The following is a 21,892-nucleotide window of genomic DNA, read 5'->3' as shown; positions in this document are numbered from 1 at the left end:
TACGATCATTGTACTTTTCTTATATTTTGCCGCCAATTTTGTTGATATATTTATATTGTTTTGTTATTGTTAAATGTGAATTCATAATTTTCTCCACTCTTCAGTTTTCACTGTTTTCAGATTCCACCTTTCACTCTTAAAGTCTTAACCGTTCGAATCTTTTGGTCAGAATTCAAGTCTGATCTTATGATTAATATAAATGTATATGTATTTTTATATTTCTTGTTATAGATTGTAATAATAATTACTAGGTTTAATATTTGTTTTGTAAAAAAATTTGTTCTAATTTTCACATTTCATTTTATTTCTGTTTCTAAGGTGTATCAGGTAAATTCAACTTCATAACTTATATTTATTTAAAGTTGGTATAAGTAGTGTAATTAATGTTGTATTTTAATTTAAGATATGTCTGGTCGCACACCTCAAAGAAATGGTAACATTACGCCAAGGGGAGACCGTACTCCTCGAAATGGTGCAAATACGCCGAGAGGAGAACAAACTCCTTCTCGAAATAATTCCACTACTCCAAGAGTTGGCAGAACTCCCACCAGAAATGGTGCTACCACACCAAGGGAAGGAAGGACTCCCACCAGAAATGGTACTACTACTCCAAGGGCAGGAAGGACGCCTTCTAGAAATAACATGACACCAAGAACTAATGGCCGATCACCTCATACCAGAACACCTGGTTCTGTTTCAAGTCGTCGTTTTATGACAAGTCCTTTGCAAGGTTTGCGCACCAGTGAAGTAGATCTTAGCTCTCCCATAAACTATGGCTCCCCTTTAAGTTCTGTAGATTCTCGGGCTACAGGTTTCACAATGCGTAGTGGTGGTTCAGTTCAAAGAAATAACTTATCCGTTAATCGTCGACAAAGGCAAGTCGATACTGCAAATTATGAAAATGGAGCTCCTCGTCCTGATCTTGAAAATCAAGATGTTGCTCCCAATTTAGTTATATGGGGTACAGATGTAGTAGTTGATAAATGTCGATTAAGATTCCAAAATTTTATTGAGACATTCTGTGTGAATGAATCTGAATTGCCTCATTATATGACTAAATTGAGTAATGTTTTGGAAATGGAAATCCCATATGTAGATATTAACTGTGGTCACTTGCATCAATTTGATTCTGAACTTTACGATCAATTAATATGCTATCCTCAAGAAGTTATACCAGTTTTTGATACAGTTGTTAATGAAGTATTTTTCACTAAATATCCAGCAGCAGATTTGACACATGTTACTAAGGCTCTTCAAGTGCGACCTTTTAATGTGCAGAAAACTAAGAATATGCGATTTCTTAATCCCGAAGATATGGATCAGCTAATAACTGTTTCAGGAATGGTAATTCGATGTAGTGACATTATACCTGAAATGCGTGATGCATTTTTCCGCTGTATTGTATGTTCTTATACAACTATTGTAGAAATTGATCGTGGTAATATTGCTGAGCCGACTCTATGCCCTCATTGTAATACTAATCATTGTTTTGAATTAGTACATAACCAATCTAATTTTACTGATAAACAATTGACTAAACTTCAAGAATCCCCTGATGAAATGCCAGCTGGTCAGACTCCACATACTGTAAATTTATACTCCTATAATGAACTTATTGAAAATGTACAAGCTGGTGACCGTGTATCTGTAACTGGTATTTATCGAGCTGTTCCAATGCAAGTAAATCCTAGGATGAGAAACTTCCGAAGTGTATACAAGACTCACATTGATGTTTTACACTTTTTGAAAAGTAATGATAGTCGTATATCATTTGCTGTTGAAGAGAAAAATAAAATAAGTGAGGAACGAATTGAAGTATTGCGACAACTATCTAAGACAGAAGACATTTATGATAGATTGTCTAATGCTTTGGCACCTTCCATATACGAAAACTGCGATATAAAAAAAGGTATTTTAATGCAGCTTTTTGGCGGGACCAGAAAAACTTCTAAAAAGAAAAATCATTTAAGGTCTGAAATAAATATACTCTTATGTGGTGATCCAGGTACAAGTAAATCACAGTTTTTGTCTTATGTGTATGATATTGTACCCAGAAGTCAGTATACTAGTGGTAAAGGATCTTCAGCTGTTGGTATGACGGCTTATGTAATTAGAGATCCAGAAACTAGGCAACTGGTTTTACAGACTGGAGCTTTAGTTTTAGCCGATAATGGAGTTTGTTGCATTGATGAATTTGATAAAATGAGCGAGTCAGCTAGAAGTGTATTACATGAAGTTATGGAACAACAAACTTTAAGTATTGCCAAAGCAGGTATTATCTGTCAATTGAATGCTAGAACTTCCATTTTAGCTGCTGCAAATCCATGCGAATCACAATGGAATAAAAACAAGACCATTATAGAAAATATACAACTCCCTCACACACTGTTATCCAGATTTGATCTAATATTTTTAATGTTGGATCCTCAAAATGAACAGTATGATAGAAGATTAGCCAATCATTTAGTATCTTTGTACTACCAAAATGAAAATTATGAACGTGAAGAACAAATGGATACTAGCTTGCTTCAAGATTATATAACTTATGGGCGAGAAACATTTCAACCTATTTTAAATGAAGAAAGCAGGCAGAAGCTTATTCAATATTATGTGAACATGAGGACTATTGGAAGTGGTAGAGGGCAGGTATCTGCATATCCAAGACAGTTAGAATCTTTGATACGGTTATCTGAAGCTCATGCTAAAATGAGATACTCTAACGTTGTAGAAATTACTGATGTTGATGAAGCTTGGAGATTATACCGAGAAGCATTAAAGCAAAGTGCTACAGATCCTCTTTCTGGCAAAATAGATGTTGGAATACTAACTACAGGATTGAGTTCTGCTGCAAGACAAAGACGACATGACCTAGCGGAATATTTGTCAAAAGTAATATCAAGCCAACCCAAATCTACAATATTTAACTATCAAAAATTATTAAGTGAAACTAAATCAGCTTTTCCATTTCAAGTTACAAGAGAAATGTTAGATGATGCTCTGAAAGAAGTACAAGATTTGGGCCAAATTATGGTTACAGGAAGAACCACTATCCGTAGTATTTAAGTTATTCAACAATAATTTATACTTTTTCACATCGTGAATAAATTACTCTTAATTTTTATTATCGACGAGTACTTTTTTGTATTTGATTTTTAGTTATGTAGAAAATTAAGTATTTTATTTGAAATCATTAATAAAAAATGTCATTTTAACATTAACAAATGGTTACTTTATTGACAAACTTCTCCCCACTCCACAAAATGCTCAACTTTTAGTAATTTGGATTGTAATTATATGAACATAAGACAGTAATACAAAAATAATAATTATACTTCATAATGTATATTACATACATTTTTTAAACTGATTTAGTAATCAATATAATAATCAACATCTTTACTGTAAAATTTAGGGAAACTAGGAATTGAATTTTAGATTTTTAAGTGTTAATACAAATAGGTTCATCTTATAAAAATGAATACATTTTACAAGTTATCTTCATTGTGTCAAATGATCAATGATCATTAAAACTATATTGAATTAAAAATTTAATTTTGTTCAAAATTATTAACAAAACAAAAGAATTTAAATAAAAACATTAGTTTTGTTAACATGTATTCAGAATAGTTGACAAACTTTTACACTTGAGCAGCTTTCTTGGCTTTAACTAATTCAACAATTTCTTTATATCTTTTCATACATTCTTTTTTCGTTCTTGTTGGAACACATTCTGCTATTCTATCCCAACGTTCTTTTACAGCATTTGGATATGTCTTAAGAGCTTGTTCCAATAACTTTTGCTCATCTGCTGACCATCCAACTGGACGTTCTGAAACTACTTCAGGTATTTGTGATTCACATTTTTTTTCTTTTTCAAATTGATCATACGCATTGGCATTCATTTCAGATTTTAAAGCATTATCAGTGTAGTTAGTATTTTGAAGAGATTTAGCTTTAGCTAATACTTGTTTGGCATTTCGTTCACCGTTTTTACTATGTTGGTTGATAAAATTAGCCACAGCTTCCCAGCGTTGGCTTGTACCAGCTGGAAACAAATTTACCGCTTTTATCAATAATTGAACATCATCAGTTTCCCAATCATTATTATTTTTTTCAACTATTTTGATATCATTTTTAATAACATTATTCATTTCAACTCTGCATTCCATTTGTTTAAGTTTTTCTATTAAAGCTTTGCGACCTTCTATTTGAAGGGCACTGGCCAATTGTTTAAGTTGTAGGGCAGAAAGTTGATCACAAATTTTTTCAACACCAGACATTATTTCAATAACATTATCACCATGTTGTATATAGTAATTATTTGTTTTACATAAATCCCTTATATGTTTACGTTCCTTTTTCAAAGCTTTCTTTTGACTTTCTTTTTCAGCCTTAAGTGCATTTCGTTGTGCCTTTTCTGCAGCCTCTCGTTCTTCTTTTTCTTTTTGTACTTTGGCTTCTTCTTCTTCTCTTAGTCTGATTTCTTCTTCTTGTTTGTGTCTTATTGCATCTTTTTTGGCTTGTTTCACAGCTGCTTTTCGTTCTTGTTCCTCTTTTTTAAATTTTAAAAGTCTTGGATCATTAGCATAAGCTAAATCAACTAACTGTCTAATACGAGTGCTCTCTTCTTTTTTTAGTTTAGTACGATTTGCACGATTTTGTTTTTCAATCCATCTTCGTTCTTCACGATCTGAGGCTTGTTCACGATCTTCTTCATCAAGATATGAAAATTCTCTCCATGAATTGAAGCCATACCAAAAATTATAGAAACGATCAACATGATCACGACTACTATTTATATCTCCTAAAAGTGGTACAGAACTTTGTTCAGACCATATACTATTACGAACAAATACCGGACCAAATAATTCAAAGAAGTCAGATTTTTTTGCCGTTTCCTTGGAAGGAATACTGTTGTCAAATTTAGGATCAATTGAATCATATGCACGCCTTTTAGTTTTATTCCCGAGAGTTTCCCAAGCTTTTGTGATACATGTAAAATAATCATCGTCTCCTTGAACTTTCTCACCAAGTTTTTTTCTTTTATCTGGATGATGATTAAGAACTCTACGTCTATAAGCACTTTTGATTTGTGCTTCAGTGGCTTTATATCGCAATTTGGATAATCCTAAGACCCTGTAATGAAAAAAAAAAATTATTTTTTCTTGAATTATATGGCAGTTTTTTTTTTTTTTTTGTAATGAATTTTGCAATAATACACACACTTTAGTGTTCGTTAACACAAATATAAGTAAAATTAAGTGAATTTAGAGGTCAGATCAGATTTGATTCTATGTTAAATCAAATTCTTTTAATTCGTAAGAATACAAATTTTTAAAAACTGTTCATAAACCATACTGGATTAATGCCAAAAAATAAAATAAAAAAATAATAACTTAATATAGTAGTAGGGAGTGTGAATGTAATTTTGATACCCTGCAAAAGTTGTATAGGTGCCTACTATTATACTCCATTTATAGATTGCTGATAGCAAACTTAAAAATCGCTTTAACAATTAATATGATTTAAAATAGCATATTTAAATATAGCATCTTGGCAGGCACTTACACGAGTAAGCAAAGTTGACTAAGTTTTCTTTTTGTTGTAAATAAAAAAACTAACATTTTGTTTGTTTTCATAGCAGCGCAATAAATTGAGTTTCATAATATTATTACATTTAAATAATATAATGGATTTTAAATTACAAAAAAAAAAAATTTGTTATAATTTAAATATTTAAGCTGCTTTTTACCATCAATAATGAGAAAAAAAATAATGATTAGGGTACAGTTGAAAAACAGAAATTGTAGCAATGCAATATTACTTTTAAAACTTAGTATATGAAACATATCTATTCATAACATTACTATAAGTTTTAAATATATTGATGTCCTAATTATGTTCATAATGAAAGCAATAGTTCAGTGTATTATCCAAATTTGCAATGATATACTACTAAATTTATATATATATATGTATATTATAGTTACTGATAATGATCTTGATCTTTCCATTCCTTAGGATCTAGAGTTTTTAGATAAATTGTATCTGATTCAGTTTCTTCATCGATGAATGATTCGTTAGTGTCTTCTACTTCTTCACCATTAGTTAAACATTTATCTTGAACAGTGGAACCTGATAAGTATCTTAATATCCATGGTCCGACTGTTTCTACCGTACGATGTTGAATGTTTAATATAGGTGGTCTCTCTTTGTCTTTCATTATATATGGAGGTAATTTGATGACTTACTATATTCACAATCAGAGTTATTTGCGCATAATCTGAAATAATGTATATTTTATATATATATATATATAGACTTGAAAAAAAATAAAATTTTACCTATGTTAAACATACTGGTTAAAGTAAGACCTATATTTTTATTAACTTGAGTTTAATTAACACAGACTTTTATTAGATATTAAATATATATTACTGGAAAATTGTACTTACCCTCAAATTGTAAAATAACGAACTAAATGTCAATCGAACACACATTAATAGTAATTAAGCACTACAAGGACTCCGAACAATTTGAAATAATTCTCGAAATAAAGAATTTTTTTGAATATAGAAATAATTCTTGTTTCGGAATTTATAGGTTATGTACTTTGAACAATTCAAGGACATTTCATAAAATATATAAAAAGTAAAAATATATGAGTTTACAACGTCTTTGTAATTATTTCATAACATTATGGTGAACCACTTGTTTGCACCAGGCGTGTATTACATCCAATCGGCAGGCGACAACTTCCAAAATGGTGAACCGTGAACCTAGTAACCTACGTCTTTCTTCCTCGTGGACGGACGGGCGGTTTACTTCTCAAAAGTCAAAACTTTAATGTTATAACTTGCATCATAAAAAATAACAATTCTTAAATACATCATTATTCATTACACAATATTTTAATATTATGAGTGGACATTACACGATAAAAAACGTATACTACGAAGTAATTTAACGACATATAACGTATATGTCAGATGTCCCTGCTGTTAACGATTATATTATAATAATATAAAAATTGGTAGAGCAGTGATAAACATAAAATATTATATTATCCGATTATCGTTAAATTATTCTTCGAACGACTTTTCGGTTGGAATAACCAGTTTAAATTGTACTTTTTATTCTACTTAAGTTATATGTAAGTAGTTCTGCCTTTTACGATTTATATTTCCATAGACTTTATACATATTCATTAAAATAATTTACACGAATTATACTGTTTTAAGTTTGAATTGAATTTTTTTATATACTAGTATTACGTTGTTTGTGGCAGTTGACTCATCACTCATTGATTGCAAAAAAAAAAAAAAAAGGTTTGCAACCAAATTCCAAATTATATAGTAATTATTATTTGTAGTTTGTTCTCTTTTTTTAAATTTATTTGTCTCGTTTAAAATATGTTTTATGTTTTTATTAATATGAAGTATCATATATTTTTAATTTTATCTTATCAGTTTACTTAATGTTTAATCTTTTTATAAAACTGGACTTCACTTTGAATTCATAACTATTTTTTTTTCTTCGCTTTACACTAAATATTATATAAAACTACTCATAAATTTATAATTCACGCTTCGCAATTTGGTACCGATATAACCTTAAACTAATATTTGTTCATTAATTTTTCTCAGATTGCAAAGTAAATTATACATTATGACTACTCCATCATCCACAACCAGCCAAAAACACAAGGCGTTTTCTGGGGAGCCTATGCGAGACAAACCAGTTGAAGATCTCGCTGGTATTGGATCAGTACTAGCTACTAGACTAAGAGAACAAGGATTCAACAAAGTAAGTAAATCTATGACCTTTTTTTAATTTACCCAAATTATAGTATCAACCGTTGTATTTTATAAATAATAGCTTTTTCTATATTAACAGAGAAATTATTACTATTTATTTTGTTTTAGGCTTACAATGTATTAGGTCAATTTCTTCTTTTAGAGATGGATCAAGAGTTATTCTGTGACTGGTTAAAAGATACCATAAAAGCTAATTCAAAACAATCAAAAGATTGTCATGCATGCTTAAAAGCATGGTGTGATGAATTTTTGTAGATAAATTTTGTATGTTGTAATAATAATTCAAAATTCTTATGTTATATGTTTTGTTAGATTAAAATTGTGTGTATTCATTATTAAATATAAGCAAAATATTCCATATAACTGATACACATAAATATATTTAAAAAACTTTAATCTGTAATTAATTTGAAAGTAATAAAATGGTTACATTAATGTTTATCAGTCACTTTTTTAATAATAGTGTATATTTTTATAATTTCATATTGACAAAAAATAAATCTAACCTATGATCATAAAATGTACATGTAGCAATTATTTTTTTATTTTTTGATTTAGCATCATGTCCAAACTGGGTATCATGATGGTGACACCAATCAGCTCCATAGTAAAGCCTATTTTTTTTTTCACCAAAAGATTGACAAATATTAGCTACATTTAATGATGTGTCTATTATATGCGCAGCATTAAACATTGATGCACTTAAGAGATATTCTTCTTTATAAGGTTCCCATTTCAATCTCCAAACTCCACCTTCAACGTTCACGCTATTATAACTGTGCTTGATATTACGTATATCCCACAGCCTTATATTTTCATCATAACTATAAATTTCATAAACTACATTAATAAATTTATATTTATTTAGAAAAATAAACTTGCCTTCCTGTGACGATTATATTTTCTCGGATTTTATTGGATGAGCAAGTTGTTACTCCTTGTTCATGTTCTTTATTTTCAAATATAGGTTTGTCAAATTGTAAACGTTGGTCATAACACTTAAATTTACAATCATCACCACCTAAAATTTTAAATATTATTTAGGTACCAACTGAAATAAAGTTTATTACGTACTTTAGAATAACCAGAACTAAACAAAACAATAGATGCGTAATTAGACATACTAAGTAATAATAGATGTACCTGAGAATAAAATATTTGGTTCCCAATAATTATATGTGACTATCCATGATTCAAAATCATGAGCTTTGAAACTGCGTATAAGTTGATTGTTTAAATTTACTAAAGTAATATAACCACCGGAGTCACTAAATGCAATACTTTGTGATCCATTTTCATAAGGGCATGACCATGCAATTGATAAACTCATATTAGATACACCGTTAGTTTTCGGAAGATCAAAACTAGAGAACAAGCTTAAAGATATATCAGTTCCATTTTTATCTAAAACATGTAATAATTAATTTGATGTATTTATTTTCATTTGTCTTTTGATTATTAACAATTGAAACCTCACCCAAACGATATACACTAACATGGTTGCCAGACAATGCAGCTGCTAGTAATATTTGTCCAGAAACAATAAAAGGATTCCATTTTAAATCTAGCACAGCATCATTGGTAACACTTTGGACCAGTTTAATCTTGTTTTGACTCTCTAAAGAAAATAAATTGATAGTGCCAGTTTTTGTTTTTGTTGCCTCGTCAAGCTTATAAGTTCCACATACAAATACATTGCTGTGTTCTGATATTGGACACCATTCTACAGTATCTGCTGGATAAATAGTATCATAAGACGCAAAAAGTTCCATACTATCAATCATAGACACCTGTAAAAAATATAAAATGGAAAAAATTATTTTAAATTTACTAGATAATGGTTATTCTTACTGTGCTTGATTTTGGGAAACAAATAGTAGGTAGTTGTAAAAGTATTTAAATGCCTTATTAAATAGGATATAATTAGAAGGGGTGGATAAAGAGAAATAGGTATTTATTTTTTTTGTAAGAAGAGGAACCTTGCCCCTAAAATCAAACATTGTTTACAATATGTGTAGGTACTTTCATAACATTAAAAATGATACTTCAGATTACTTCAACACTACTTGAAAATAACAACGTAATAATATAGGTAATAATTTTTCTACCAAAACTTTTCGATATCTATTTTATTATGTTTCATTATCATATCTTGATGATTATTCATTAATAAATTTATGGTATTTATCACCATTTTCACTTTTGGGTGAAGTGGCGGTGCGCAGCAAAATTATTATTTTATTTTCATCGCCCAATGGCGTAACTTTTTTGTCATATAAACAAGTAACCCCGATAATTGTAGCTATTTATAACTAATGCCTATAGTTGCTGGGCTTAAAATCAATAAGAAAAAAAAATGGAGTTCAATGTGGCTTGAAGAAAATTTTCTTCTTACAAATCAAAAAACGACAATCCTACAAAACAAGAGAGGTTTCATTTGAAGTAACTTAATATGTTAATATAAGTATCTTCTTCCTCTCCTCCTAATATGGTATCCAACATAAAATATTGTAAATTAATAGAACAGTATTATAATTAATGTTGCGAATAAAATATAATTTTATATTCATAAGGTTCAGTTTAATTTCAGAAGTTCAGCCAGCAGAAGTTCAGTATTGTAAACGAAATCAAAATATTTTAATGACAGCAGTCCAGAGATATCTAACACCAGCTCATTTAAAAGAATGAAAATTAAAAAAAAAAGATTAGTTTTAAAAATTAATTAATTTATAATTTATAAGTCGAAAAATAGATTTGATTTTCTGCATGGATTGTGATACAGGAAATTATTTGGTCACATTAGCATAATTAATGTGGAAGTCAGAATATATCAGTTTCAATATTTAAGACTTTACAGCTAAGGCATGTAAGTGAATATGACAAATTATAGTATTATAAATTAAGGTATAATACATTTTAAAATATATTAACTGTCAAAAATAAATCAATGGAATTTTAAAAGAATAAAAACATTTAACAATTTAAAACAATCCTTTTCTCCTTAAATATAGCCCTGGCCATTAGTTAAAAACACAAGTACTTATTCTGTAGTTCAAAGACTTATATTACATATCAATTATATTATTAAAATTATAATAAACTACTAAAATCAAAAAAATAAATCACTCATTTTTTATCATAATTATTATAAATTTGAACACAATATGAATTACATTTTTAATTAGTAGGTACATTACATTTGAATGGAAATATTTTATTTTTCATGTTATAATTATTATTTCAATCTAATTAACATTTTACGTTGCATAATGTGTTGTATTTCACCTCTCCTAATCATCAAGTATATAACTTTATCTACAGCCCTTTGTGGATATTTTTGTTTCAAAAAATCTTGAATAATACTGAATTCAGACACTTGAGATCCAATTGGAAAACGACGTTTCAACTGCTTCTCAATTCTCTGAAGTGTTTCTATATCTTCTTCAGTTGAAAACCCTTCTACACCAGACAAACAGCCTGATGTAGCTGCGCTTAGAGTAGATACTTGAAACAATCTTAATGCTTCATCTACATGACTGTCAGTAGCGAAAGGTTGCAATTGCATTTTAGCTAATGATTCTGCAATACGAATTATAGCTTCTAGTTGCCTGACAGTAATAGGAATTGCAAGTTTTTTCTCAGATTCCAATTCATGACACCCAGTTCTCATGATTACATATCGACTTTTAAGCTTCTCACCAGCTTCTTGAGATAAACGAGGTCCACAACGCTGGCGACAGTAATTAGTTAACTTTTTGATTGTAGCCAACGGTAATTCTCCTTCAACCTCTTGCTTAGTTTGACCATTCATTAAATGTACATTCATGATATGCTTAGCCAATGTCATATCTCTGTTTTGATCATGTTCATCTTTAATAATAAATATCATATCAAACCTGAAAAATATAATTTACATTAAAATTTCAAACCTAATAATAAGCACATCATATCATACTACCTAGATAAAATTGTAGGCATGAAATCAATATTGTCTTCGCCTTTACTGTCATCCCAGCGACCAAAAACCGAATTTGCAGCAGCCATCACTGAACAACGACTGTTAAGAGTAGTTGTAATGCCTGCCTTAGCAATTGATATGGTTTGCTGCTCCATAGCTTCATGAATCGCAACTCTATCACCTTCTCTCATCTTGTCAAATTCATCAATACAGACGACACCACTATCAGCCAGAACCATTGCTCCCCCTTCCACCACAAAATTATGAGATGTTGGATCACGAGTTACAGAAGCTGTAAGTCCAGCAGCTGAAGAACCTTTACCAGATGTGTATACACCAATAGGAGAAACTTGTTGAACAAACTTTAAAAGTTGTGATTTAGCTGTACCGGGATCTCCCAAAAGCAATAAGTTTATGTCTCCACGACGAGTTAAACCATCTGGAAGTCTTTTTCGGGAACCTCCAAACAATAAGCACGCTATCGCTTTTTTTATATCACTAAACCCAAAAATAGATGGTGCTATAGACTTTGCAATACGGTCATAAATATCAGGAGATGATGCCAATTTCCTAAATAGTTCTTCATCTTCAACTGATGTGGGTATTGTAAATGTAGAACCTCCAACCTGATCATCCATTTGGAATCCTAAAACTCTTAAATATGGAGCACGCACACCAACCACAGTACGAGAATTTTCAGTAAGATTTTGCTTTTTTGCAGTCTTAACCTAAAAACATATTAATTAAAAAATTTTAAATTTTTCAAAAAATCAAAGTATATTAATTCAATAAATTTTACCTTTTTTATAGAATATACACCAACCACCATAACACGGTTGCCTGGAACTACACGTTCACACAAGTAACGATCACAATATAATTGTACATGTCGTGGCATTTCCCCTTGAGGTGTTGAATCACTCAATTCTTGTAGTTTTAAAATTTGAGAATCAACACATTTGCATTTGTCTGGTATAATAAAATATGGATCTAAAGGGCATTGTGGACGGCCAGCTTGTTCAGTGGTACATTTTCTTGGCAAAATATAACCATCCATACCAGGTTTTACAGGTAAATGTGGAACTACGTTACGACATGATCGACATTGTAATGTTATTTGTGTAGCCTTGGCCCGAATACTTGAGGCCGATACTATAATACCAGGAATTTTGACCAGCCGAGAAACAGACTCAGATTTAATAGAACGCAAAGAAGAAGCCAATGAATTTGTAGACAGTAATATTTGAACATGCTCAATATTTTCTAAGTTATCTGAAGCAAGCAATTCTTTTGCTAACTCTGTCGCAGCTTCTTCAAATGCTGGCAAATGTTCCACTGGGTGTTTGTATAATTTATCTGCAAGGTTTTCGTCAAATCCAGCTAAATCCTCAACATTTATTTCTAAATAAAATTGACCCAAATTGCAATTTCGTTTTAATGTATCTCTATACTTATAGTTAAAATTTTCTTCATTGTATGTTTTTAAGAATTCTTTGAACGATTTTTTTACAGTTCTTGCATTCAACAATGAAGACGCCAAATTGTCATCGTCACCAAAAGTATCAGAGAAAAATATACTAGGTGTATCAAAACCCTCCATATTTCTTAAATTAAGTTTAAAAAATGTTAATAACACACGATAAAATTTTAAAAACACTTCACAAATTTATCTCGCAAAAAAAAGATTGTAATGTGAAATCGATTTAAACAATAAATAGACAAAATTACAATTACAATTAAACACAACACTGACACACTGAAATTTAAAATAATAATGGTATATCTAGTATAGAGTACAGATATTGTATAGTGAATATGAAAGAATAGTGAACACTGGACAATAGCGATAGCGAATACAATTCTGAATTCAGTATACGCCTGTTACTATTTCCCTGCTAAATTGTCCCAAGTTCCTATAGACAGTTATACAGACAAAGCACATCTTATTAAGTTGTTGATACCTAATAGTAAATGGCGGGAAATATTGTTATTAAACTCCACACCACGAGAGCGCATACGGCACGCGCATCCAAATGATTGCGCTCGAAGCTCGAACATCTCGAGGCCAAATCTCCCCACCATGCAACAACTGGTCACTGCATACCATAGAGTAATACTGCATACAGTGCATACAGCGGCTGAAGTAGTACATTAGTATTAGTACAATAGCAACACACACAGTGTCGTGTATTTACGAAAAAATTATTATTGTTACTTACCTGTAGTAAGACCTATTTTATGGAATATTCTCAGATCAAAATCGGGAACAAATGCACTTTACCACGCACCTCACGAATTTCGATTTTTTTTTAAAAGACGTGTTTTTCAACGCTGATTTCGAAACTGTTTGAATTTTTGAGCGGAGACAATTATTTTGGAAGTTATAGCCCCTCAAAGTTTGCGATCTTATGTTTACACTCATGCGCAGTGGCGTAATTTGGCCATGTTTGTGGGGGGGATAAAATATTTTAACATTTTACCTATACGGCTATACCCCCCCCTCCCATAAAAAAAATAAAAAGTATTTATTATAAGCACCTTTCAGAATTCAGAGTAATATATTTATGTACACATGAGACAGTGTACAAATCGATAAGTTATTTTTAGTTCAATAAGACTACGGAAAAATATTAGGATAGGATAAGATAGGACAGATATGACAATATTCTTTCGATCGTCGTCGATCCACGATAAAATAATACTTTACTGCTCGGTGGTATATTTTTGTACCACTACACAATGCATAAACAAACTCAAAACTTACACAAAACATATTCATATTGCAATAGTGATACTTATAAACTTGCGTGGCTGCATTTAAAACGAACTAGGTATGAAGTATTTATGTACAACTAGCATAAAGGATTTGTTTTTTTTGTATTATTTCTATAAAGTATACCTAAAATATAGGCTATTTATAATAATAGTAATTACGCCACTGCTCATGCGCGCAACACTACTGTACACTACTGCCGCGCATAGCGCGTAAAACGGTTTTAGATTTTTTATTTCCCCGATGACAATCTTAAATTTCAAATCCGATTTTCCTAAATTATTGTTGTTTATATTGTAATCACACCTGTTAAAATAACATAAGTAAAATAAGTGTATAGTAGCTCCCTCACCTACCGGCTCCGGTCGCCAAACCCCCCGGGGGCTAAATAGCAAACCTGGGGGGGAGGCGACCCCTTCGGGGTCGCGGGGGGGGAGAGCATACCTGCCCTGCGGGCAGACGGATGACCTAACAAGAAAACTTAACCCTGTTAGTTATAGTAACACAAGTATAATATAGCTTCCGTCGTCTACCGGCACCGGTCGCCAAACTCGAGTTGCTCTGCGCGGCAGTAAAGTAGTATGTCGCACATGAGTATAAATGTAAAATCACAAACTTTGAGGGGCTATAACTTCCAAAATAATTGTCTTCGCGCAAAAATTCAAACAGTTTCGAAATCAGCGTTGAAAAACACGTCTTAAAAAAAAAATATCGAAATTCGTGAGGTGCGTGGTGCATTTTAGCCCAAAATCGCAAGTAATTAAACGACTAACGAGTAACGACGTGATGAAAAAATTGTTTGTTATTGTAATCGCAGTGGTGAAAAAATCGCTGTGCTTCGAAGCGCTTTCTTCGGGTGGCGATCGTGCTGGTAAAGTGGTGGCCCACCACTGGTGGGGATGCGTGAAAAAAAACGTGTTTTGGTCGGCCGCCGTATGCGGTATGCGTTCTCTCGTGGCGGTGGCGCGTAGTATGGTACTACGCCACTACCACATACAACCATACCGATATATCGCCTCGATATTATCGGGCCTTGTGATATTTTAAAACGATTACTCGTTGGGATACTGTAGTGATCCCTCACTAACGCCTATTGAGTTCAGCGACGTTGGATTGACAATCAGGTTTTTTCAAAGGAGACGATGGTAGAGTTTCAAGTTACACAACGTTAAAAATGTTAAAAAAGTATTTTATTAAAGTAAAAATATAAAGTTATATAAATTTGAGGACAGAACATAAAGTATCTGCCCGAGAAATTATATAGTAATGTAAATAAAAATAAAAATGGAATGAACTTATATGTATAGAGGACAAGCCCAACGACTATACCAAGTTCTATATACATTGAGTGAGACACAAACTAATTCTAATTCTGCAATGGACTTGGTCCTGTATTTATGCAGAATTTTTGCACGGTAGAGATTGTAGGAAGTGGATAAAAGGAACCGCAAAGTGGTTGTTATTGCGAATGTTTGGATTCTCGGTAATTCAGTGAGCATACATTCGGCAATATTCTAATTTCGCACTTCTTTATAATTTAGACACGGTTGAATCTGGTATCGATAAAACTGTCATTCCCAAGGTCCAGGATGACAAATATGAGAATGTGAATGTAATTATAATATGTTAATGTAATTTAAAAGAAAAAATAGTATAGCGACTCCGTCGGTTTACTACAATACCAAAAGTCAATAGATATTATTATATAGTGTAGTAACAGTAACAAATACAATTATGAATTATTTTGAATGTTTTATATTTATAGCTATTAGCTATGTTTACTGTCTATAGTCTATATTTATTGGTCATTAATCTTAATCCTATAGTAAGTATCGATTACTAGTTTTTTAGTATTAAGAAAAAATTTTCCGATATATATCGATGTATCGAAATTACGATATATCGATAGTCAACGATTTTTTTCCATCCCTAGCCGACGGTACTATCCACGATTAAAGATATTTTTATATAATCTGTGGTACTATGTTGATAGCGATTTTGGCTCGCGCGTGTGAGCGTATGTTGATAATAAATATTGGTTCGCGCATGCGCGTAATGCGTACGGGGCATGGAATTAGCTGGCAGCTGCCGGAGCGCCCGGAGCTGCTGCCGTAGTGCCGTGATCAACTCGTGTAGTCGTATATTAATGTATTATGTACACTAGTCAGCACTCAGCAGTCACTAAGTTACTTGCGTTTCGTATAATGAGTACGACATAAAAATATCTCACAAACAAATTAATTTAAAATTGTTAAATTAATACTCAATAGTAAATACCAATAAGGTATGACTATAATGGTATATACAAATAAACAATTGTCAATCAAACAAATTATAAATATAAAGTATTTCACGATCGAATATAATTCACTTTGAAACATCAATGAATTATGATGTACCAGAAGAATTCATGACCATAATGAAATAACTCAAATCAATATTTAGAATTTATTAGATTTACTTGTTCTACCTATGACTATATGTATAGTTAACGTGGTCGTGCCGTCGTGGTATTATTGATTGTGTGTAGTGTACTAGCAACTAGTGTGTACTTTATTTGTTTTATAAAACTTCACAATCTTACCATTGAGCAATGAACACCGACTAAAATCAGTATTTGGACCATGCCATTGACGAATTTAATGACACAGACCAGTCTTAATTAGAGACGGTGACACAGACATAATACATGAAATCTATGTGATGTAAATATATAAATTTATTATCTTATCGGATTACCTGAAGACTATAGCTTACGATTTTGATTCCTTAAAACTTAAATGTCAAATAACGGTGAATTTAATAATAGTCACTTGAACAATTTTAACTGAACATTGAACAACAGACGACAACGAGTTATCCCGGTCATGTCCAAGCAAACACTTGAAAAAATGTTATCAGTTTGTGACTACAACTGATGAACTGAATATAGTTATAGTTAACTGTTAACAAATTTGATATGAAATATTAAAATTTAAAATTATGAAATAGACTACTGTAATGTTTATAGTTCTATGCCCGGGAAGGCGGGAATAAAAAAACAAAAATAAAAACTTTGAAGTGTAACGTGTAAGGTACTAAACTACTAAGGTGATAAATTACTGTCTTTGTGATGCTATATAAATTTGAATTAAATGATAGCTATTAGCTATCATGAACATTATTCTACGCGCACCGCTATTTCTCTACCTGTAATATAAAGAACGAAAACAATTCATTTATACAAAAATTTAAAAGGTATAGGCATTGATTAAAGATTCAGTGTACAACTTTACACAATGGTTTTAAATAAGTATTCGAGTAACCGCTTATATTTAAATCAAAGTTTATAACTTGCACATTTAGTGTCATTTACTGAATGTCGAAGGGTTTGAAAAAATTTGACTAAAAAATAACCCTGCGGCATCAATTTCATTTTGACATGAAAGAATAAAGATGATTATGTTCATGATCAATTTTAATTAAATATTTTTTATCTAGGGAAATTTTTAAAATGCATGGTCATTTGTGGCTATTTTTTTTTGTAGCATTTCCACCTTAAAAATGTAAACACACATAGACATTTTGAATGCCAACTTTTCTTAGGCTTCTGGCTCTCGAAAATATCTATATTATCCATAACTATTCAAAAAGGAATTACCTAAATCAAAGCTTAACGAAATATATAATATACGAAAGTACACAAATACAGAGAAATGAACACACAAAATTGACAAACTTTATAAATTACCACTTTTATAATATTACCAGATTATTAGAGCATTTATATAGTTTATATAATATATAGTTATTGGTACCTTTCTTATCCGTTACAATATGTCACTGTACCTAGTTATTGTATATCTGATCGATATGACAGACAGACCATGCTCTGAATCTTTTTCATAGTAGCCAGTAGGTAGACAATAATTTATCATTGAATTCAAAATTAAATATTAATATTATTTGTGGGAACGTAACAATTGGACGTAGGTAATAGGACTATAGGATTTTATACATTTTGTATTGATTTGAGATTAATTTGCAAAATTTCATATTGTGGGGTTATTTTTTCGCGGTACCTGAAAAAATATGTATATTATTCAGAGTTAAAGTTAACAAAATAAAATCTAAATCAATCAAAAAATTAATATATATTAAATAAACTTATGCCTCTACTTGAACTGAAACCTTTTAAAAAACCAACCTAACATTAATCATTAATGTTTAACCCCACCTCAAAACCAAACGTAAACAACTAAATAGCCGCCTGACGCCTACACATCCTTAGGCCTCTCATAAAATCTAATATGCACATCTCCAACCGTTTACTACTCTACAAATCCCTTCTGTAACCTATCTGGTCATATGGAATCGCTCTCTGGGGTACCACCATCAAATGGTTCCATCGCTTCGAACACCAGAACCATACAAGCATTCCAAGCAATCTGCCTCCGCATGATTGCTAAAGCCCCTTAGTACGTCACAAATGTTGCTCTTCATAATTACCTCCAAATCCCCACCATTAAACACACTGCAGCTATCAAATATTATCTTCGCCAGCACTCCAATATAGAACATCACTAGTGATGGTCAAACCAAGACCAAGACTATGACAGTATTGGTCTTGGTCTTGCAGAGCCGTTTATAGTCTTGGTCTTGGTCTTGCACCCCAAGTCTTGGGCTTGCTGCAACTCTTGCAATATTAAAAAAAAATTGTTTTCCCTATTTATGCTATGAGTTTGTATAATTTTTTAATTGTTTATTATCTCTAAGATATAATTATATTAATACATAGTTATATCAGTTATATATATAGAGATAGAGAGCTTATCTTAAATATAAAATTCTAAAATAACAGTTATTTCATTTTGCACTTTAAAAAAAAAAAATATTATGTTTATTGTTTTCATAATAATAATAAACTTTTTATAAATGTATTTTGTAAGTTTCTATTCAATCAAGTCACTAGTCAATCTAGATTGTGCAGCTATTGAGCTATGTTATCTCTTGGATTAAATTTGCAAGCTCACACTCGACAAAAAAATATTTATATGATGTTTAATGTTTATTAATTAATAATAATAAATATTTCCAATAGACCATTATATTATAATCTAAAAATCTTATTAATTTTATTTTTTAAGTAAGTTGTTACTTGGTTGAATGTTTATCTAACTAGATAACAAATATAGGCATAAATGCAGTTTGGTTCCCACGCGAATTTTTCGATTTTTTTTTTTCCAAAATGTGTGTTTCACGACACTGAATACAAAAGTCTAATTCCAAAATTCTCGCAAATCATTATTTTGGAAGTTATAGCCATCCAAAGTTTGCGATTTCACGTATTTAGTATTTACGCATGCATGCGCGCAAACCGGCTTTAGATACCCACTTTCTTACGTTTTCGTATTCTCGCCTCTCATTTATATGTTATTTTATTTTATTACAATATTATCTAAAGTAGTTTGATGAAAAATGTTAGATTATACCCTATAATTATATTTTTGTAAAAGTTATATTTAACTTATTAGTTTTATGTAGATATCTACCTCATTATAATTTTAATTAACGAGTTTCAAAAGGCAATAGAGTGTTGGTGAGCTGTATAACTCAAAAGAAAACGATGTTTTGATAAGTGATGATGATAAAGACTCTTCTTCTACAGGAACGGATGACGATTAATAAAATATTGAAAAATTTAAATAAAATTAAAATTGCAAAAAATGTTTGTTTTCAATAACCCTCCCCATTCAAGTTTGATTTTTTAGCCCGGGGGGTTTGAGGGCCGAGCCCACATTCAACGAGAGGTCCGTAGGACCTCGAGTTTGGTGACTGGAGCTGGCAGGCGGAGGGAGCTACTTATACTTATTTTACTTTATCTGGCCATCAAGTCCGGCGACCGGAGCCGATAGGCTCCGGGAACCGGGGGTCCCTTGAATTTAAAGACATGAGTCATTTGTGTTAAATTAGTTTCAGATTACTTGTTAGGTCATCAGGCTGCCCGCAGGGCAGGGACGCTCTCCCCCCCGCGACCCCGGAGGGGTCGCCCCCCCCCCCCCTCCCCCTCCCCCCCAGGTTTGCTATTTAAGCCCCGGGGGGTTTGGGGGCCGAGCCCCCATCCAACGAGAGGTCCAGAGGACCTCGAGTTTGGCGACCGGAGCCGACAGGCGAAGGGAGCCACTTATACTTATTTTATTTTATCTGGCCATCGAGTCCGGTGACCGGAGCCGATAGGCTCCGGGAGCCGTGAAGTTTATTGACTTTAAGACATGAGTCATTTGTGTTACTTAAGGTTCAGTTTACTTGCTAGGTCACTTACCTACAGCGAACGTGCGTATATATTGGCGATGTGCACGGCATTAAAGTAGTGTTGCGCGTATATGCGTATAAACATAAAATCGCAAACTTTGGATGGCTATAACTTCCAAAATAATGATTTGCGAGAATTTTGGAATTAGACTTTTGTATTCAGTGTCGTGAAACACACATTTTGGTAAAAAAAAAATCGAAAAATTCGCGTGGGAACCAAACTGCATTTGTTCCCAAATATATAGTACCTAATTATCAATTTATTATGGTTAATTTAAAAAGAATATTACATTTTTCAAAAGTTATAGGTATTTGTTATAACTTATAAGTTATAAGTAAAAATAATTAGAATATTTACTTTAAAATGTAACAATCGTAAATCATTAAACTTTTCATAATGCATATATTTACTAGTAGCATTCAATTTATAAATTCCTTTTGATATAATATATTGATGATAGACCAATCCTGTAAAAACAATTTTAATAATGATTTTAATAGTAATTATAATATAAAAAAATATAGTCTAAAAATTATTTTACATATTTAATTTAAAAAAAAAAAAATGTTGCTTCAAAATTCTAAACATGTATTATAACAAGCTGTAATTAAAGAGAAATATTAAAAAAAAAAATTATGAATATAATAGTAAATTTACAAAAGCTTTTTTGACCATGAGTTAATACAAAGTAGCCATTGTGCAGATTCGTTACTTATCTATTATTCCGGTGCTTACGTAATACGTATAACTAATGATGCCTTAGAAAATAGTCTCTCTGCAGGAACTGAAGTAGCTGAAGCCTGAAATCGATAAAAAGTCTCTTGCCATCTTAGCTAATACAGGGAACTGTAATTGATTTAGCTTCCACCACTGTAAAATGTCTACACTGCTTGCACTCCTCGGCTGACTTAGGTATTTTTCCAGTTCTTGCTTACTATTCTGAGAATTTGTGAAATTGATCGGAGTCGAATATAGCGCATTGAAGTCTATAATATCTTCATCGTTACTAATTAAGTCTTCTTCTTCTGGCACTGGCTCTTCTTTAAAGTATA

At 31.5% G+C, this 21,892-nt stretch overlaps 5 protein-coding genes across 10 annotated transcripts; 2 read left to right on the top strand and 3 right to left on the bottom strand.

The window, feature by feature from the left end:
* Nucleotides 1-89: 89 nt before the first annotated feature.
* Nucleotides 90-3,222, top strand: dpa (disc proliferation abnormal). The gene is made up of 2 exons (XM_015514543.2): nt 90-327; nt 404-3,222. Exon 2 carries the CDS (start codon nt 406-408, stop codon nt 3,061-3,063), a length of 2,658 nt encoding a protein of 885 aa, XP_015370029.2. The 5' UTR covers nt 90-327; nt 404-405; the 3' UTR covers nt 3,064-3,222.
* A 270-nt stretch (nt 3,223-3,492) lies between these two features.
* Nucleotides 3,493-6,616, bottom strand: LOC107166050 (dnaJ homolog subfamily C member 2). Of its 2 annotated transcripts, XM_089220161.1 has the most exons (4): nt 6,456-6,576; nt 6,345-6,374; nt 5,991-6,283; nt 3,493-5,136 (listed from the first exon to the last, which is right to left on the bottom strand). In XM_089220161.1, the coding sequence occupies exons 3-4, from the start codon at nt 6,221-6,223 to the stop codon at nt 3,639-3,641; spliced, it is 1,731 nt and encodes a 576-aa protein (XP_089076287.1). In that variant the 5' UTR covers nt 6,224-6,283; nt 6,345-6,374; nt 6,456-6,576; the 3' UTR covers nt 3,493-3,638. The 2 variants fall into 2 exon arrangements, with proteins under 2 accessions (XP_089076287.1, XP_015370031.1); XM_015514545.2 differs by lacking the exon at nt 6,345-6,374 and having other exon boundaries at nt 6,456-6,616.
* A 154-nt stretch (nt 6,617-6,770) lies between these two features.
* baf (barrier to autointegration factor) lies at nt 6,771-8,337 on the top strand. 5 transcript variants are annotated; one of them, XM_089220166.1, is made up of 4 exons: nt 6,771-7,153; nt 7,269-7,325; nt 7,646-7,806; nt 7,926-8,337. In XM_089220166.1, the coding sequence occupies exons 3-4, from the start codon at nt 7,669-7,671 to the stop codon at nt 8,070-8,072; spliced, it is 285 nt and encodes a 94-aa protein (XP_089076292.1). In that variant the 5' UTR covers nt 6,771-7,153; nt 7,269-7,325; nt 7,646-7,668; the 3' UTR covers nt 8,073-8,337. The 5 variants fall into 5 exon arrangements, with proteins under 5 accessions (XP_089076292.1, XP_015370039.2, XP_015370042.2 ...); XM_015514553.2 differs by having other exon boundaries at nt 7,269-7,355; nt 7,647-7,806; XM_089220165.1 differs by having other exon boundaries at nt 6,772-7,153; nt 7,269-7,328; nt 7,647-7,806.
* LOC107166051 (diphthine methyltransferase) lies at nt 8,195-9,601 on the bottom strand. Its single transcript, XM_089220162.1, has 4 exons — nt 9,295-9,601; nt 8,961-9,221; nt 8,700-8,838; nt 8,195-8,641 (listed from the first exon to the last, which is right to left on the bottom strand). Exons 1-4 carry the CDS (start codon nt 9,599-9,601, stop codon nt 8,290-8,292), a joined length of 1,059 nt encoding a protein of 352 aa, XP_089076288.1. The 3' UTR covers nt 8,195-8,289.
* Nucleotides 9,295-13,706, bottom strand: Mcm5 (Minichromosome maintenance 5). Its single transcript, XM_015514544.2, has 4 exons — nt 12,575-13,706; nt 11,776-12,503; nt 9,506-11,713; nt 9,295-9,435 (listed from the first exon to the last, which is right to left on the bottom strand). The coding sequence occupies exons 1-3, from the start codon at nt 13,373-13,375 to the stop codon at nt 11,053-11,055; spliced, it is 2,190 nt and encodes a 729-aa protein (XP_015370030.1). The 5' UTR covers nt 13,376-13,706; the 3' UTR covers nt 9,295-9,435; nt 9,506-11,052.
* Nucleotides 13,707-21,892: the final 8,186 nt, after the last annotated feature.

This window comes from Diuraphis noxia, unplaced genomic scaffold (assembly GCF_037042655.1).
Source record: "Diuraphis noxia isolate RWA-SAM2 unplaced genomic scaffold, SU_Dnox_SAM2 contig0002, whole genome shotgun sequence".
In the NCBI taxonomy this organism is placed as follows: Eukaryota; Metazoa; Arthropoda; class Insecta; order Hemiptera; family Aphididae; genus Diuraphis; species Diuraphis noxia.
This window is presented reverse-complemented; position numbering and strand designations above follow the sequence as displayed.

Coding starts and splice junctions, on each gene's coding strand:
- LOC107166051 (XM_089220162.1), bottom strand. CDS start 9,601: ATGATTGATAGTATGGAACTTTTTGCGTCTTATGATACTATTTATCCA. Junction 9,222..9,294: donor TGTTAGTGTATATCGTTTGG/GTGAGGTTTCAA, acceptor TACATGTTTTAG/ATAAAAATGGAACTGATATA. Junction 8,839..8,960: donor ACCAAATATTTTATTCTCAG/GTACATCTATTA, acceptor TTAAAATTTTAG/GTGGTGATGATTGTAAATTT.
- Mcm5 (XM_015514544.2), bottom strand. CDS start 13,375: ATGGAGGGTTTTGATACACCTAGTATATTTTTCTCTGATACTTTTGGT. Junction 12,504..12,574: donor GTGTATATTCTATAAAAAAG/GTAAAATTTATT, acceptor ATATGTTTTTAG/GTTAAGACTGCAAAAAAGCA. Junction 11,714..11,775: donor ATGCCTACAATTTTATCTAG/GTAGTATGATAT, acceptor TATATTTTTCAG/GTTTGATATGATATTTATTA.
- LOC107166050 (XM_015514545.2), bottom strand. CDS start 6,223: ATGAAAGACAAAGAGAGACCACCTATATTAAACATTCAACATCGTACG. Junction 5,137..5,990: donor AAAGATCAAGATCATTATCA/GTAACTATAATA, acceptor TTTTCATTACAG/GGTCTTAGGATTATCCAAAT.
- dpa (XM_015514543.2), top strand. CDS start 406: ATGTCTGGTCGCACACCTCAAAGAAATGGTAACATTACGCCAAGGGGA.
- baf (XM_015514556.2), top strand. CDS start 7,669: ATGACTACTCCATCATCCACAACCAGCCAAAAACACAAGGCGTTTTCT. Junction 7,807..7,925: donor GAGAACAAGGATTCAACAAA/GTAAGTAAATCT, acceptor ATTTTGTTTTAG/GCTTACAATGTATTAGGTCA.